This window comes from Neopelma chrysocephalum, unplaced genomic scaffold, assembly GCF_003984885.1.
Source record: "Neopelma chrysocephalum unplaced genomic scaffold, ASM398488v2 Primary Assembly neopelma1_252, whole genome shotgun sequence".
Lineage (NCBI taxonomy): Eukaryota > Metazoa > Chordata > Aves > Passeriformes > Pipridae > Neopelma > Neopelma chrysocephalum.
In genome coordinates this window covers 577,207-595,203 of record NW_020897914.1, presented here as the reverse complement: position 1 = coordinate 595,203, position 17,997 = coordinate 577,207, and the positions used below count along the sequence as shown (strand labels likewise).

The following is a 17,997-nucleotide window of genomic DNA, read 5'->3' as shown; positions in this document are numbered from 1 at the left end:
ACCTGAAAAGGGGCCAAGGAACAAATTATGTAAAGAGTGAACAACATCAGGACTGGGTGAGGACCAGCCACGGACAGTGCCATGGAAAGTCTGCCTCACTGGGGGCTGTGCTCTGCCATCGGCACAAGGGTGCTCCCAAAATCCTCACCCACGCACTGCTGGCATGGGGATCATCATCTCTCTGTAGTTAAGGACATGAAGGCATGGGGTGAAGGGTGGAGGGCAAAAAGTGGGAAGCAGGGATGCAGCACCCAGGGGCACACTGTGGGGCTCTGGGACAGCATGGCACCCCTGGCAGCTCCAGGACCTGCTCCCCCTGAGAGTGGCCCTAAAGCTGGATCCCAAGACCAGCCTGACCCCTGGGAAACCAGTGCACCACAGCTGGCACCAGTGCTCCAGGATCAAATGCCCCCAAGGCAGGCAGCCCTGGCTAAGCCCCATTGCCGATCCCGGAGAGGTGACCCTGTCCCTTTAAAAATCTCTAGGAAGAAAATGTTAAAAGGAAAAGAGAAAAAAAAATCGAATTCCAAAATAAATAAACGGCCACATCCGGATTTCTCCCCCGGGACACTAATAAAGGTTTTATGGGTTTGATATGAATTACCCTCCCTGGCCATTCCCCGCTGATCTTCTGGAAGGCATTAGGCTGCACACCCCTGCCCTGGCCCCGGCCCCAGGGGATGCCGTGGGGGGAGGCAGCAGGGGCACTGCCATCCTCCCTACGCAGCCCATCTGTGGCTTGAGGTTGCAACCAAGACCCAGCTCTTTTGGGGAGTGACTGGGAGGGGGTGGTCTTCTGGCTGTCACCATCTGCCACCTTGCACCTGTGAGAGTGAGCCCCACAATCCCAGAAGTTCTATATCCTGGCTCTGCTGTGCCATGACAGGCCCTGTTGCAAGCTCAGCTTCCAAGGAACACAGGGACATTGTGGCACCAACCTGCCCCTCTGCCACGAGCATCCCCACAGGGGCCGACCTAGGCTTCTCACGGTGGGTTTTCCCCTGTGAGAGGGGAAGGGCAGCCATCACAAGTGTGAGGGGAGGATTTTCTTCCAGGCACGCTTCTCACAGAAAAGCATGACAATGCTCCCCCCATGTCATCCCAGCCCAACTCCCCAGGACATTAAATTGGAAGCAGTAAACTGAGCAGGCAGAACAGCTGTGGGCCCCAGATGCAGACATTTCCTCTGGGCCCAAAGCTGGAGCTGGTGTGAAGCTGGGCTCTTGCGCTGAAAATGCTGGGGGGAGCATGGGGGAAAGCAGCCCTTTCCCCACACCATCTGGCCAAACTCTGTCCTCCACCACCCGCTCCCTCTCCAGAAACAGATGCCCTTTTCCTCCACTTGCCATCACCTTTGTGGTGTCCAGGTCCTTGGTGGCCGGCCCTCAAAACAGGGCCAGGACCCACCACACCCATCCCAAGGGGGCTGTCAGGCTGTGGAGAGGACTGTGCAGGTCCCAGGGGCATCCCGATGCTCATTCCAGCTTCCCTGGCACCTGCAGCCGGGGATGCTCCCCAGCGAATCACCCCATCATAGGTCCCAGAGTGCTTGGACTTGGTGCTCCCTCCCAGACTCCAGAGGCACCCAGCAAGGGGGCTGAGAAGGCCAGTTGGCACCAGGCATGCTATGGGACCAACTCCCCATTGCAAAGCTGTGCCAGAGGGAGAGGTGGATGCTGCCTCCAGAAGCTAGGGACAGAGGCAGAGATCCTTCTGGTGACCCCAAGCCTGTCTCTACTTGGCATCACAGTTTCAGGGTTGCCCCAAATACACAGGCAGTTGCCCCCGGATTCCTCCCAGCTGCCTCTCACAGGCCTGTGGTCACCCACTGCCTCTCACAAAAGGCAGTCCTAGAAAACCAGTGGAAAAGAACACACAACACTACCCACCCTCCATCCCGGCCAGACTCTCTGCTTGGGGGACAGGACGTGTGGAAGGGACCTGGGGAGCTATTAATGATCCAGAGTGCATTCAGCGCGGATGCTTTAGGACGGAGGGGACTGCAGGTCAGCACATGGTTTGGATTTGGCTCTTCCCTCCTTTCCAGCTAGTTGGGCCAAGCCCAGAGAGTGTTCCCAGTGGATGCTGAACACATGTGCTGCACAAGCATCACCTCCCATGGGGAGAACTGGTCCCAGGAACCCCCTACCCAGGGTGGGAGAGGCAGCCAGGTAGCCCAGGGAGGTGTGTGAGAGTTTGAGGGGAGCTGACATTTAATGAAAGTGTTTGAACTTTTTATTTGGCCCAGGCTCAAAGAATGCAGCAACGCAGATTGCACACACAGATGTGGGTGGTGGGAAGGGGCTGGAGAGCAGCCAGGAGGATGGAGGTTACTGCAACACCCAGCTCCCGCTCCCCATGCACTGCCTGAGCCCCCACGATGCCTGCTTCTGCTCTACAAGGCTGTGGGAACAGGGGGTACCCCTTCCCCTCTCCCATCCCTTCACCTTCCCCTGCCACCCTGGGACCCCTCCTGAACCACACGGCCCAGGCATCTGGTGGCCATGTGTCATCAAAGCTACTGTGGCAGGGACATCACTGGGTGGCAGTTGTGTCTCCCAACTTGCCCCAGCCAGAGGAGCCCCAGAGCGAGCAGAAGGACATGGGACTGGGAGGTTCCAGGTGCTGTTCCCCTGGGGAGCACCAGTTCAGGGCTGCTCAGTGGTGCTAGTTGGACATGGTGCCACCAGGACACAGGAGAGGAGCTGTGGCTCTGCTGGCGTCTACGGACATCAGCGTAAACAGGGAGGTGGGACCATTGAGATGGACACAAATCCTATTCCCCAGGGGGAATTCCCTGGTCCAAGGCTCTCACCCCAGCACTGCAAAGGCAAGCTTTTGAAATGCTGAGGGTGCTGCCACATCTGGAGGGTGCTATAGGAGGGTACCCCAGCCACCCCATAGCACCAGGGGTCACCCTACCAACTCAGCTGCCATCCTTCCACCCCTGGCCTCACCATGCAGGTCAGGGGAAGATGGGGACAAAACACTTCACCCAGGGATATCTTCAGCTCCCAGTGCAGGGGACAGTGCTGAAACCCGGACATGAGGCTGAAACCAGTGCTTGGTGAGGTCCCATCCCTGGCTCTGACTCCTGCAGCAGGCAGCTGAGTTGATGCAAGCAAAAGCCACCCACTACCATGGGACCACGTTAATGAAGACTTCAAAGTTCTTGTGAACTTGTGTCGGCGAGTCCAGCTCCCCACAGGGCTGGGGCTGGCCATGAGCACCTCCAGAATTGCAGCGGGCATCGGAAAGCAACACTGGGTTTCCCAATCCAGCTGAAAGCTCCTCGGATGTTCTGCTGCTTTGATTATTTGACAGACCATGTTTTTTAAATTATTCTTGTATAAATATTTACGCATTTTTACAAGAACCATGCTTTGAGCAACCGGCCATGGCAGATGAAGGGCCATAGGGGAGGGGGCTGGATGCTGGATTGCTCCATTCCAGCTCCACAGGTCAGCTGGGGGTTGAGCAGGGGATTGAGCAGGACTGGCAGGGACCAGGGACCGCAGGGACGCAGAGCTGCACCCACGCCTGGGGCCCTGGGGCAATGCATGCTAGGTGTTGACAGCCCCCTGAACCAAAGGTTGCTGTGATGCTGCCCCTTTCCCTCACTGCTCCAGCATTCCCCTCCCCAGGGAGCAGAACCCAGTCAAGCAGTGGGTTGGCCAGAAGCCAGACTGCCTGCTACAGGGGATACATTGCTGGCCACTGCTGGGAGACCCATGCAGCCCCACATGCCTCTCTGGTCTCATCTCTGATTAGGTCCAAAACCCACTTTCGGCAGACACCTTGAGCAAGGAAAGCCCCACTGGGCAGCAAAGACTGTTGGCAGGATGGAGGCCACTCCTTTGTTCCTCACTCCCACTTCGGTACTGCACCCCAGCCCAGCCCTTGCACCCCAGCCCAGGTGAGGGAGAAGGCAGTGGATGCTGGGAACCACTGAGGGTGCTCCAGGAGAGAAGGGGATGGGGTGGAAGGGCTCTGGGGGCTGCAGCAGCCCCCATATCTGCCCCCAAAGCCCCCAGTCTGCACAGACAGCGCTTGCAGCAACACTTCCCACTGTGGTGGGGACCTTCTCGGCCAGCCCCCTCCTGCTCCCCAGAACAGTTGCTGTAGATTTTGGGAAGGATGAGGGTGAGCTCCCCCCCTCCCCCACCCACAGATGTGATCCACAACCCAGCCTCGTGTTTTCCGCCGAGCTCAGCAGAAATTCACGCAGAAGGTCAGTGACCAGAGAAAGGAACGATCCATCATTAAATAAATTGTTTTCATTTCCCAGGATAAAGAAGAGGAAAAGGGGAGGAGGGGAGAAGTTGTTGGACCTGGACTGGAAAATAAAAGCGCACAAGGCAGGAAAACCGCCCCCTGCACTCCCTGCCGAGAGCAGCCCCGGCTCCTTCCCTGCGCCCTCGCAGGGTTTTTACAGCCAAAGCTCTTAATGTGATTATAATAATTATTTCTTTCCTAGCAATTTTTTCCCCCCCTTTTTTTTTTTTTTTTAATAAACAGCCTCTTTTGAAATGTCACTGGGGGAAGCCAAGACTCCAGCTGAGCCCTGGCCTGAAGGAAGGAGCAGGGGCAGGGGGAGCGTGCGAACGTGTGCTGGTGCATGCAGGCAAGCACGTGTGTGCAGGAGTGCGCGGACGCCCAGGGGGGCACCCTGCAGGGGGACACCCCACAGGAGCACGCAAGTACAACTGGAGCAGTGCCCCAGGGACAAACAGATGGGGGATTCTTCTCCATTCCTCTCAGTCTGGGTGCCCCACTGAACCCCCCCGCCTCGCACCCCTCACCTCCCACCCCTCTGTGTGGTTCCCCCCAGCCCTGGGGCCAAGCTTTGAAATCTGTTGAAAAGAGACCCTTTTTGCCAAAATAAACAGCCTGTCATGTTAAATTACTCTCTCTTCCTCTCTACCTTCCCTGCCTTTGTCCCCCCTCCCCATCCCAGCCATTTTGCTGGGGGCCATGCCACTCTGGGGGCTTTTGGGATGCAGAAGTGCTGACGTTGGTGTGGAGCTGGTGTGCAGGGGCAGAGCATCACCGACCTCCTGCATCCCAGTGTCCCTGTCCTCCATCAGTTCCTCAGCCCCCCAGCTCAGCCCCCCAGAGTCTTTCTGCTGGGTGACAATGGCGTCTTGCAGGATCCAGGCGCAGCAGTGTTCCAGAGAGGTGAGCTGGGTGAGGGACACTGGAGGCTTGTTGCAGCCCCTCGCCCAGCCCTGCCACGCCTAGTGCTCCCATGCCCCTGGGTTTTCTCCTCTCTCTTGCTTGCCCTTGCTCTTATTTTTGGGTTGTTTTCTCTGTCCTGTTTCTAACAGAGAAAAAATTCATAGAACCATAAAATGCTGAGATGGAAAAGGAGCAATTAGCTCATTCAGCCCGGACTCTCTGCCAGTACCAGGGCACTTGCAGCCAGCCTCCGGTGACTCGTCCAGACAGGGCACCGCATGCTCCAGCCATGTATTCCATGGCCTCACCGACCTTCTCGCTAGGAATTTTTTTCCCCACTGTCTTGCCTCCCATGGAGTTGTGCTCAATTTGGGCTGATGGTGGGGTTAAGGGTCCTGGCACTGTCCTGACCATCCAGCTGTGTGCCATGCCTGCTCTGTGGCTCACTCCATGTGGCACGGCTCCAGCTAGGGCTTACCCAACCATCCACGTGGGATGGAGTTACTGCTGTCCCCCACCACCTGATCTGCATCATTCCCTCCCCATGCCAGCTCTGCTCCCTCCTGCCCAGAGTTCTGGCAGAACCTCCAGCTGCTCCCACCTCTCCTGGCTGGCCAGCAGTGTCTCCAGATGTGCCACCACCTAGCATCACTCTTCCTTCTCCAACTGTGCCTGGCAGCAGCCAGGAAGCTGCTCCTCCAGGGTCTGCCCCTGGCCCCTTATCTGCAGGGGAGAGGAAGGAATGGGAAGGGGACAGGAAGAGGTAGAGGAAGGGGAAAGAGGAAGGGTGAAGAAGGGGAAGGGGGGAAAGAGGAAGGAAGAAGGAGGAAGGAAAAGGTAGAGAGGAAAGGAGGAAGGGGGATAGGGGAAAGGACAAAGGGGAAAAGTGCTGGCCTGCAGGAAGGGGCAGAGGGCAGCATTTTGCAGCACCAACCTCTTGACTGTAGCACGTAGAGGTCCAAAAAGTGCCAGTGCCAAAGGCAGTGATGAGCTGAGAAGATTACATCACACTCGCTCCTCCTGGCATCAGAACTCTAGCAGTGATGGGAGCAGGGTCACACTGTGTGGTCAGCTAGCACCATGCCAGGAGGGCATGGTTACCCTACTAGCACCAAGACATCTGGGGGACATACATGTCTCCCTGCCATGACCAGCCTTATCTTCCTATAGAGCCACGGCTGCTCTCAGTCCAGCTTCTGCATGATCCCCATGGCCTCCTCCAGCATCCCAGCCAGGCACTGACAGAAGGAATGTCCTGGCTGCTGCCACAGCAGGGACTCCACCCATGATAAAATGATGCTCCTAGGGCAACCCTGCCAGCAGTGAACTGTCACCCACCACCCACAGAAAAGTGGTGGCCTGCATCTCTCTGCCTTCTTTTTTCCCATATCGGTGCATGAAGCAGTCATCTTTCTTGCCTGGCTCGGGTTCAGCATCCTTCAGGATAAGCCCAGACCACTCTGACAGGGAGGGTGAAGCCCACAGGAGCCCTCCTTTGGCAGCAGGGAGTCTGTCACTTTTGGTCCCTCTCTGGGACACCAGCCAGCTTGTCTTTCCCATATGATGGAAGAGGGTAAAGGCCAAGCTGCACGCTCAGACCTGGCTGGGACAATCATTAGTGTGGGGGACTGAGCATCCCCTGCTCAGGTCAGGTGAAAGCTGGAGTGCAGGGCTCAGGTAAGGAGACTCAGAGCCTGTCATCCATTGTCAGGCTTTTAAAATCTGGCTGAGGCTTCCCAGGCCTGAGCACCCCCAGCCTTCCAGTACTGAGAAGCCCAGTGCTGGCTACTGTTCATCTCCATGGCTTGAACTGCAGGCGCTCAGAGATGCTCTGCAGGTGAGAGCTCTGAGCCTTGTGCTCTCCAGGGACACAGGCAGAGCTCCTTCAGTCAGCTGGCAGAAGGACAGATGGCCGTGAGGGACAGACCCCTACTTTCAAGTCTGCTCCTCAGTCACAGGGGACTGAAGGAGGCACAAGGAGAACTGGAAAAAACTCTGGGGAGATCCAGAAACCTCATCTGGGCTGTATAAAAGGGTAAGCCTGAGCCACAGGAGGTGGGAGGCCCAGCCATGAGCCCCATGGCATGCTCCCTCCCCTCCCCAGAAGCGGTTCCCATGCTCGGCTCGGGCTCCCTTGCCACAGGGGCCTCTGCTGCCACGGAGCCTCCCCCACTCCCCCATTCCCTTCCCTACTCTGACCAAGGGCAGGATCAGCTTGCAGGGAACCCTGGAACGCCTGAACCACGCTGTCCGGCTGGGAGATCCCAGCCTTCCAGCCATAACCATTACAAGCTCCTGCTCCCGGCCCGAGAAGCCCGGAAACGTGTCCCGGGAAGGGCACGCCATTCAGCCAGCCAACGTGCCCGGAAATCCCCGCTCCGGGATTTGTGGGAGATGGAGAGGAGCGGGGGCAGGTGGGAGGGTACGGCCAGTCCCTGTCCTGTCCCTGCGGCGGGGCTGAGCCCGCCGGGCAGCTCGGCGTGGCGGGACGGACCGAGCCCCGCACCGGCCAGGCTGCGGGCCAGGCTGCGGGACCGCACGGGCTGCCCCCGCCGCTCCCGCACCGCACCGCACGGCGGATTTGGGGCCCAAAGCAACGCTTCTCTCGTCCTTCCGGGGCGATTGCCCCGCAGCCCGGTGGCAGGAAACGGCGCCCCGGCCAGGGCGGGCCTGCGGGGCGGGCCGGGCTCTACCTGCGGGGCGGGGCCGGGGCCGGGGCCGTCCGTGGGAACGGGCCGGATCTGGGGGCTCAGCCCGGGCGAGAGGCGGTGGGGGGTGCCCACACCTCGAAAGCTGGAGCCTGATGGACGCTGAGCTGGAGCCTGATGTTGACAGCGATGCACTGGGCCTGCAGGGCTGCTCTGAGCACCGGCAAGGCGGGCACAGGGTTCCGCAGCCCTCCCGCAGAACCGCAGCGCTGTGCCCAGGTCCGTGGGCGCCATACAGGCTGGGAGCAGCCCCAGGCAGCAGGCTAAACTAGGCTGAGCCAGGGCGTGAGGGCAGTGGGTCGCCTTCACCTGGCACTGGCTGTGAGGGGATGCTGCTGGCACGCAGCCCCTGTGCCAAGAGAAGTGTGGGAAACCACAGTCTTATCCTGGCATGACCCATCAGCTGAGCGCTCGCTGTCACCCTTCTGGAGTGCCGGAGGAGGGCCGCGGTGTGACTCAGTCCCCCACCCTGGGTCTGCCCCAGTGGGACATGCTGCTCCCAGTACCTCTCCCTGGGAGTCGCCCAGCACTGGTGCTTGTCAACGCCCAGCTGTGGCTTCCCTCCACCCTCCCCACGAGGGAACACAGCTCTGCCCTCCCTGCCCGCGTATTTTTACTCCTGCTCGGAGCAGGCTCACAACGGCAGCAGAGCTGCCATGGAAGCCAACACTTCCCTCTGGCACAGCTACCTCGAGGTGATCGTGTCCCGCGAGAGGGAGCGGCTGGAGAATTTCCAGCGGGCTGAGGACATCCTGCTGACCCTGTTGGAGGATGTCCATGCCAGGGAGCCCCGCTTCCTTGTGGACTACGCCAGGAACCTGGAAGCCTTAGAGTTTGCTCTCTGTGCCTCTGAGGATGCTGTCACTGTAGAGATGCCCCTGCGGATCGACGGTGATACCCTGCAGCTGTTGGCATGCCAGCCCAGAGACACCCCAGGAGGGCACCCTCCAGGGCTGAACACCTGCTATCTGGAAGTGCCCTCTCCAGGGACCGATTTGGAGGACTGGATCAGTGTCGTGGGTGCGATGGAGCATGGAGGTGGTGCGAGGTGTCTGGTTCCGGGCAAAGTCCTCCAGCACCTGAAAGAGCTCCTTGTTTCAGCCATCGTGCACTGCCAACGCTGCTTCCTGCTTCAGCCAGGTGCGTATGCTGGCGGGGCATTTCCCAGCCAGGAGCTGCCTCCAGCACAGCTGGCAAGCCTAGCTTGGCGGTGGTCCCTTTGCAAACACACTGGGACATAGATCCCTGGGTGCATGACCCACTGAAACCTGCATGAGCAGGTGAGTGACCACCCTGCTATGTGCTGGGATAGCCTTTGCCCTCAGCTAAGGAAGAGGAGATGCAAACTACTCCCTGCCATCCCATGGCAGCAGAGTCATCCTCAGGCATCTCCACCTGGGGCTGATGGCACCCTCCTTGGTGGGTGAAGGGTTCACCCAGCCCTGCTTGGCTCACCCTAATCATGTTCTCCTCCCGCCTCCTGGCCTCCGAGTGCCCCCTGCTCCCTGGAGGAGGCTGTTTGGAGGGTGAGCTGGGAGTGCATCAGAGCTGAACCAAGACCTTGAGGCATGGGTCTGACTCTGTGAACACACGGGCCTCGGCTGGCACCAGCATCCTCAGGAAAGACATGGTGGGAAGGGACCCTGGGAATGCCCATAATGGTTCTGTCAGCTTCTTCATGCTCCAAAGGTGCTTCTTGAAGTAAAGCTCAGTCTTGATGAGAAGGTGATGCGAGAGAACCAGCAGGTCTGGAAGTCTCTTAACCCAGCCCCAGCAAGCCCACCACTCCCTCCTTCCTCCACAGCCAAGACAGAGACCTTCATCTTCCTCTGCTCCCACAGCCGGAGACCTTTTTTGGTCCATTTTTCTTGGACCACATTGTTTTGCTTGGGACTGTTCAGCCACCCAGAAGCACAGCCTGAATTGGCTGCTCGAGACTTCCTGCTGTGCCTGACCTTAAGCCCTGCCGGAGCAATGCTCCTTCCCATGAACCACCCCAGCATGGTTGGGAGAGGGGTTTTAGCTGGGAAATCGTGGCCAAACTGCAGCACTGGAAAGGGAGGAGTCGAGTGGGGTGGGACACGGTCACAGGCGTTGCAGCACATACCTGGTTCAGCCTGCGGGACCGGCTGCCTTAACCTCCTCACTACTGCCAAACCCTCCATATCTAGGTGACGTCAGCGCCGAAAATCTGCAGGAAGATGCCATGGAGCTCTCCCTGCTGATCCGTGGCAGCTGGAAGAACATTCGCTTTGACATTGTTCCGGTGGTGAGGAGGCAGCAGGAGCCGTTCCAGCTCCAGGGGAGGCAGATTGACAGGGGTTTCCCTGAAGGCAGCCTCCGGAAGGCCACAGAAGAGGCCCACTTTGTCCCTGCCTCTCCCCATTGCTGGAGGTGAGTGACTTGGCTGCCAGCGATCCCCCCTGGCTGGCAACACTGCTGGGTGTAGGCAAAAAGAGGATAGGAAAGGATGGGGACATGTCAGCAGGGGTTGAAGTCGCCTCCTCATGATGCCCAAACCCGCTTCCTGGTGTTGGCAAAAAACCTCAGCCAAATTTCAGGCAGCTCAAGGAAAGAGGGGGAATGCAACTGAAGGAGCCCCTTGAAATTATTTGCAGGAGCTGAACCCTGACCATGTGGAGGGTGGCAGCTCTCAGATCCCTGCTTGGGCTTCAGAAACAAGCCTAGGCATCTGGCAGCAGCAGGGTGATGAGGTGCCTCCCAGGGCAGGCTGGAGGAGAGAACAGGGCTGGAGTGACATGTATCTCCCCTGCCACCACAGCTACCCAGCCCCATGGAGGGGTTGAGTGGCTGGCTGGACCAGTCTGGGCTTATTTTGGGCACAGTGTGGTCCAGCTGGACATTTGGCCCCTCCTTGGGGACCAAAGCAGCCTCCCCTCTGAGGCAGCCTGCAGCCCTCCCCACTGCATGTAGGGGAGCACAACCCTACTTCGCTCCACTCTTGTTCCGCCCGGGAAGAAGCTGCTCAGCAGCATTCCCATCTCACTCCAAACCTCCCAAGTTCTGCTTTGCCAGAGGTGAGTGCAGGAGGTGGATCCAAGATGCTGCATGCCTGGGGCCATGCATGTGGCTGGGAGAGTCCCCCCACACACCAGGTCACTGGAGGTACACTCTCCCCACCCTGGGAGGGTGCACATTTCTATCCTCCCTCTCACCAGACTCCACTTTCTCCCTCCAGATCCTCCACTCACCTCCCCATCCTGAGGCTGCTACACGCAGTGGACACACTGAAGGGACCTCGTCTGGACGGCCTTCGCCTGCTCGACCAGCTCCGCGACCAGGACTGGGGAGAGGAGGGTGGGAAAAGCGGTCTCACTTTCAACTACCTGAAGGTAGGGAGGTTCTGCTGGTTGGGACTGTGGCTCTCTGGGCAAGAGAGCCAAGGCAGCTCCCCTGCAGAAGAATCCAATTGACAAGGGCGAGTGCCTGCAGTGCTTTGGGATGTACCAGCCCATGGCTGTGTTTGCAAAAGATGCATGCTGCTGCCGGCCATGGTCAGAGGGCTTTGGTCCTTCTTCCTTGGATTGAACCAGCAACCTCCAGCCTGAGACACTCGATGCATTCAGAGCTGGGGCTCTGTGTTGACACACTAGGTGTTCTCTGGCACAGGCTGCCTATGTCTGCTGGGGATGTCATCACTGGGCTGCCATGCTGCAAATTGCCCCATACCCTCGTGTGGTGGGAGGTGACCATACAGGGCTGAGGGTGACATTTCTGCTGACAAAAAAACCTCTCCCCACCCAACCTGTTTTCAGCACTCTGGACCTATGCCGACTGGTGATACTGGTCGGGAAAGGGGCCGTGCTGGGGACAGCACCTGGTGGCATGATCTGGGTGTGCCCTCTTCCTTGTGACAGCTCTCTGGGCCTTGGGTAGAGAAATGTTTTCTGCTGAGAGAATGGCTCCAGCTCTAAGTAACCCAAATCCTGTGTTTTTTGCTTTATGTTGCATTCTTTGATGTGTTGTTTTGTTGGTTTTTTTTTGGTTGGTTGGTTGTCTGGTTGGGTTTTTTTAAAGAAAAAGGGCACAGTATGCATCTGACCTTCAGAAAAGCATCTTTAGCTCCAGCTGACATGGATTCAGCCCCACAGGTCATTGCATGGTGACGTGCAGGGTGTGAAGATTTGGCCTTTGTGGGATCAGGCCTTGTGCCTGTTCCTGTGTTCTTCTTTCCCTCCCCACAGATGGTGCTGCTGTGGAGCACGGAGCTCTTTCCCTCCCTGGAGGACTGGCAGGACCTGGAGGGCTCTGTCTACAGGCTCTTGGTGATCCTTCTCCGCTGCCTGGCCACCCGGCACCTGCCCCATTTTCTGAACCCAGAGGAGAACCTCTTCCAAGGAGCGACCATGGACCTTGCCTCCCTCTACCATAAAGTAGAGAGCTTTGCCCGGGACCCCCGACGCTTCCTCCATTTCCATTTTGGCCACTCTGCACGCACTGACAGCTGGAAGGCAGACCCCAACACCCGAGCTCTCCTGCAGCTCCCCAGCAAGGATGGGTCTTATTGGGACACAGCCTACTTTGACATCCTGCTCAGCCAGGTAACCCCAGACCTCCAGCTGGTCTCGCGAGGCATCCCCAGAAACCACCTGGGCTGGGCAGCTGGAGATGTGCTGGAATTGGCCCCCCCGGAGCCCTCTGGCCCCTGGCAGCCTCTCCCTCACTTTCTACCTGCTTCCACTTAGTTTCAGGTGTACCGGATCCAGGACAGTGCGCGCCGCTCAGCAATGTCCCAGCTCCTCTCCAAGATCCGGCAAGAAATTCCGCAGCAGAGCTGAGTTGGAACCCTGCTGCCGCCCCATTGGGGTGTCTCAAAACTCTGGGGGGGTGCAAGGAGAGCCGGGTGCAAGGGGCCTGGGAGCAGCATGCTGCCACATTGCTTTATTGAGGAAAGGTTGTTCCAGGGAGAGAGCTCATGTCTGCTGCGGCTGGGGGGGTTGCACAGCCTCTTGGCTACCCTTGCAGAGCTGGGCACCGGGTGTTTCGTCCCACGGTACAGAATCTGGGGGGAATGGCTGGCATCCTGCACTGCAGAGCTCTGGTGCAGGGTCAGCTGAGGTTGGTGGTGGTGGGAGGGGAAAGGACTTTTGGTCAGATCCTGCATCCAGCCCTCGTGTCAGCTTGCCAAGGGGCTGCCATGCCCTGGTGAAGGGAAAGAGCTGGGGGACCAGGCCATTGGGATGATGGGAGAAGGGGTTTTGAGATGTCTCATGTCTGTTGAGTGCAGCTCTCTCCTCCGTGTCCCCTGCTATTCCAACTTCTCCTTTCCCACTCCTGCTTGGCTTCCTGGGTGTTGCCATGTCTCCTGCCAGCATCCCAGGGAGGCAGTGGAGTCCCTCTGCTGCCAGCTGCCTGCAGCCAGGCACGGAGGGAATTGCTGCACCGCCTCTCCCGAGCCCCCCGGGCAGGTGAGCTCACAGCCTGCTGCGGTGGCAGCTGCCGAGGGCGTCTCGCAGGGCTCGAAGCACTCGGTTCACGTTTTCACTGGTCGAGTTGCAGCCCATGAGGCCGATGCGCAGGACCTGGGAGGAGAAGGGCGAGTGTCTCCATGCAGCACCCATTTCTGCCTCCCTGCAGCACCCACCTCTGCCTCCCTGCGGCCGGTGGCAGGTCGCAGGGTCCCGTGCGGAGGTGGGGAACACACAGCCAGGCATGAGCGGGTGTGCGCAGCTCCCTGCTTGCTCTTGTACTTAACACCCGGTTCCTCTAGAGATGTGTCACCCTGCTAATTGTGTGCGTGGTTATTCAATTAGGCGGGTGATTGTGTGTGGTTATGCTGCTATGCATTGCTGCGGGCGATGGGATGTGGGACAAAGCCAGCCACACACTGTCGATGGCCAGAGAGCCGCAGTGAATCCAGCGAATCATGGGGGTTTGGTGCCCAGCCATGGGCAGCAGGAGGGGAGGATTTTGCCCACCTTGCCTGCTGTGGGGCCCAGGCCTCCTGTGATCTCCATGGCGTGGTTGTCCATCAGAAAGGCTGTGATGTCCTTCCAGTTGTAGCCCTCAGGCACTCTGACAGTGGTGATGGTGGGAAGTCTCACCTTCTGGGGAACAGAGAAACTGGGTTCAATCCTATGGCCCCACCCCCTGGTGAGCCCAGCAGACTGCCAGGAGAGAGCATTGCTAATGGGGTTGTTTTTTCTTCAGTATCAAAAGCTGTCCAAGCATATCTTGAGCTGCGCTGGGCTGTGTCCTCACGCTGCCCCTAACCCATTGTGATGGGCTTGCCCTGAACCCACCTCCTCCTTTACAAAGAGCTCAAGCCCCAGGCTGAGCAGCCCCTGGCACAGCCTGGTGCAGTTGGCCCGATGTCGCTCCCAGGAGCTCTCCAGACCCTGCAGGCAGAGAGGAGAGAGAAAGTCTCTGCTGCTGACAGGCATCTCCCGGCGCTCACCTGGCGCTGCTGGTGTCCCCCTGCCCGCCAGGTGTCACTCACTATCTCTGCCAGCATGGCCAAGCCTTCCCGCAGGCTGAAGAAGCTGTTGATGGGTGCCGTGTGGTGGTACCTGCAAAATTCAAGGGGCACCCGGAGGGGTTCAGCCTGGCTGCAGCAGAGCAGCCCCTTGCTTGCAGTATGGGGCACAGAGGCACAGCATTCTCCCTCTCCATCATTTAGTGCAGAGGGTTGTGACCAGCAGACAGGGTGATGGGCAGACAGGGTCTGAGCCCTGAAGAGCAGGCAGCTCCTGAGCCAGGGTGAAGGCTGGATGGGGGACAGCTGCAGCCATCTGTGACCAGAGAGCCTGCCCTCACCTTCGTGGCTCCCCGTCGCAGCCCCAGTAGTTTCCCAGGCAGCCTATATCCAGGTAGAAGGACCGGGGCTTCGTCTTCCTTCTCAGCACCTTCTCCCTGGTGAAGCATAATGCTGGGGAGAGGCTGGACCTTCACCCCACCAGCTCCAAGGTGGGATCAGTCCCCCTAAAGCAAGTGCAGAGATTGGCTCCAGCGCCCAGTCGCTGCCCAGGGATGGGCTGGACTCTGCCCCCACAGCACTGCTGCTGCATGCTCTCCACATGCTGGGCATGCTCTCCACAGAGCGGGACAGGAGCAGATGGCTGGCAAAGGAGGGAGGTGACTGCCTCCCCCAGCCCCATTGCCTTCCACCCCAGTGGGACCGGGCTGCTCTTACCTGGCTCGCTCACTGAATGAGATAGGGGCACTGCCAGGGGGGCTGTTGAGGACTTTCTGGGACCCCGAGTATAGGACATCGATCTCTGCCCAAAAAGGAAGGCAACTCCTTAGGGTTCAGACTCTCCCAGTGGGAAAATGCTGAGTCCCCTCAGCCCAGCTGTGAGTGGTGGGTGGGAAGCACAAGGATGGCACACGCTACAGATCCTGCTTGTGTTTGGGCTGCTTTGGGGGACCCCCTGGCACTGCTGATGGTCGCTCGAGAGGAACAGGCTCTCTCGGCTGCAGCTGGCCCGGTTTCTACTGCTACTAGCCCAAAATATGGGCAGAGGGGCTGATCCCACTGCCCCCTCTCCCTGGCCCAGGCATGAACCCCCTTGTCCCGTGAGTGCCCATGGTGGTACTGTGGCTCTTACCCTGCTGATCCATGAAGATGGGGGCTCCCCCAAGTGATGCCACCGCGTCCACAAGCAGCAGGCAGCCGTGACTGTGAGAGGACAGAGTTCAGCCTGCTGTCCCTGCCTCCTCCTCTTGCCACCCCTGTGCCTGCAGCCCTAGCACCCTCATCCCCCCAGGAGCCACGTGTCTCACTGGCACCAACACCTTCCAGACCCACAGAGCCAGGGAAGAGCCCAGGTCATGTAAATCCCCCGGCCCAACCCCCAGTGGCGACCACGGGTGTCCATTGTGCACTGACCGGTGGCACAGCTCGCCCAGCCCCTCCAGTGGCTGCAGCACGCCGGTGGAGGACTCGCCGTGGGTGATGAAGAGCACTGAGGGCTTGTGCTGCACCAGGCCCTGCATGACACAGAGGGAAGGTGACCACACCAGAGGTCAGCTCACGCCCACTGCCTTGCATGTGGTCAGGACTCACCTCCTCAATGTCCCTTGGAGTGAAATACTCGCCCGGGGGTTTCAGCAGCTCATAGACATTGGCTCCTGGGAGGAATTTGAGCAGAGAAGAGTGAGGCTTGGGTATACTTCCCACTGGGCAGTCACCTGCTCCACAGGGGAATCTGTCACACATGAACTAGGAGCACAGCCGCTTGCCAGGGTCTGGCGTCCTGCAGATTTGCCCAGTGGAAAAGCCATAAACCACTGTAAATGGAGGGACATCACCCTGGAAACAACCTGGACTGCTCTCTGGCTGTGGAAGCCGCGTCACTGGTCACTCCCACCAGGATTGGAACAGAAGCCAGGGCTCACATTCTGGCATCCTGCTCGCAAACCCAGTCCCCTCAGCCCTTCCATGCCATCTGGCTGTCCCCGGCATACCCAGCCTCCTGGCAATCTCAGCAGCACGTTGTCCCCAGATGCCGTTGATGGCCACCAGTATGGTGTCACCACACTCGAGCAGGTTGAAGAGGGCGGCCTCCATGGCACAGTGGCCACTGCTGCTGATGGCCAGGGTCAGCTGGTTCTGCGTCTGGAAGGCGTACTGGATGCCTGCCTTGATCTCATCCATCACCTGCAGTGGCAGGGCACTGATCAGCGCTGTTATTGCTCTTCTTGCCATTCTAACCCCTCCTAGGGGGGAGGCAGAGGAGGGGAGGGGAAGAAGGCTGGGCTGGAGCAGCTCACCTGCAGCATTTCGGGGTGCATGTGGCCCAGGATCTGCCGTCCGCCTGCAGCCTGGATGCGGTGGGGCACATTGCTGGGCCCCGGCCCGAGCAGCAGCCTCTCTGGCACAACCAGAGGCTGGAGCAGTGCCTGGGGCGGGGGGATGCGGAGCGGGCTGGTGGCCATGGCACGCCGTACTGTCCCCAGGAGCTGAGCTTGGAGGAGAGGAGCAGTGGAGGCTGCCTGAGCAGCAGCCAGCATTGCAGCACACTGCATCCTGTGCCAGCACTGTCCAGTGTCCCGTGGACCCTGACCCGCAGCTCAGTGCTCCCCCCACCAGTCTGGACTCTACCCCTGGTTGCCTCTTCTGTCCAGTTAATGTGTCACCAGTGCCATTCCTGCTGTCTTAGACCCCTCATTTTGGGGCATATCCCCTTGCTAGTGCTGGAGGGTTGCTCCTCAGGCATGCCAGCCTCTGGGACTGGCAAGCACCCAGGCAGACCCTGGACCCATGGCCCCCAGGACACTATGGCTGATGGTTCCCAACAGTATCCCAGCAGGTGGGATCACTGCTGTGGGCACCTAGGTCCTGTGCCACGGGATGGTTGTGCTGGGACTGGCCTGGCACAGCTGCCATGGTCATAACTCCTGCAGCACAAAGCTCCTGTCGACCAGGGCTCCCTGGCCAGGGACCTGCCTTGCAGAGGGACCTCTGGGCAGGTGACAGGTGCCTGGAGAAGGCTGGCCAGTGGGATGGTGTGTGCCAGGGCAGAACTGTGGGGTGGGATACAGCCACAGTATCCCACTGCTGCAGCGAGCTGTGCTCTGTGGGCTCAGCCTGGATTGTGAGCATTCCAGTGTATCCTGATGATTCCACAGGGTCCACGAGGGAATTCAATATGCTGTTGCCTGCCGTGTGTGCCCACAGTCAGTTGCATCATGCCCATCCTCTGGCACATTCTCTGCCATCTATACTCTGGAATGTAAACAAGCTGCCCACTTCCAGCTCTGGCAGGTCCACGAGTGGGTGCTCACCCTCAGTGAGCAAAGTTTTAACTGAGGATGACAGCGTAGGGGTGACAATTCCCCCCCAGCAGAGCTGACACCAGCAGTTGGTGCTGAAGACATGGACAGGGACATGGGTCTGGCAATGGTGCCAGCTGAAAGCACATCTGCCCAGCAGCTGGATGGCCATCACTGAGAGGAGCTCGGGGCAGGTGTGCCTGCCCCTGCATGGATGATGAAAACCACAGTCAGCCTGGGGACTGCTCTCATCTACCAAAGTGACAAGATATCGAGTGAAGAAGACGTCTCAGCTGCCTGTCCTCTAGGGAGATTTGGGGCATAGCTGGGGCGGGGAGGGGACGCCGTGGCCTCGGGACTGCCGTGGGGCGAGGGC

At 59.1% G+C, this 17,997-nt stretch overlaps 2 protein-coding genes across 3 annotated transcripts; one reads left to right on the top strand and one right to left on the bottom strand.

Moving 5' to 3' along the window:
* Positions 1-8,542: 8,542 nt before the first annotated feature.
* MAB21L4 (mab-21 like 4) lies at positions 8,543-12,705 on the top strand. The gene is made up of 5 exons (XM_027703753.1): positions 8,543-9,026; positions 10,058-10,280; positions 11,086-11,239; positions 12,092-12,448; positions 12,593-12,705. The coding sequence occupies exons 1-5, from the start codon at positions 8,543-8,545 to the stop codon at positions 12,683-12,685; spliced, it is 1,311 nt and encodes a 436-aa protein (XP_027559554.1). The 3' UTR covers positions 12,686-12,705.
* A 56-nt stretch (positions 12,706-12,761) lies between these two features.
* Positions 12,762-16,930, bottom strand: AGXT (alanine--glyoxylate and serine--pyruvate aminotransferase). 2 transcript variants are annotated; one of them, XM_027703752.1, is made up of 11 exons: positions 16,620-16,930; positions 16,314-16,506; positions 15,913-15,977; positions 15,736-15,836; positions 15,455-15,525; positions 15,040-15,124; positions 14,664-14,759; positions 14,347-14,416; positions 14,150-14,245; positions 13,826-13,951; positions 12,762-13,429 (listed from the first exon to the last, which is right to left on the bottom strand). In XM_027703752.1, the coding sequence occupies exons 1-11, from the start codon at positions 16,872-16,874 to the stop codon at positions 13,322-13,324; spliced, it is 1,266 nt and encodes a 421-aa protein (XP_027559553.1). In that variant the 5' UTR covers positions 16,875-16,930; the 3' UTR covers positions 12,762-13,321. The 2 variants fall into 2 exon arrangements, with proteins under 2 accessions (XP_027559553.1, XP_027559552.1); XM_027703751.1 differs by having other exon boundaries at positions 13,826-13,954; positions 16,620-16,928.
* Positions 16,931-17,997: the final 1,067 nt, after the last annotated feature.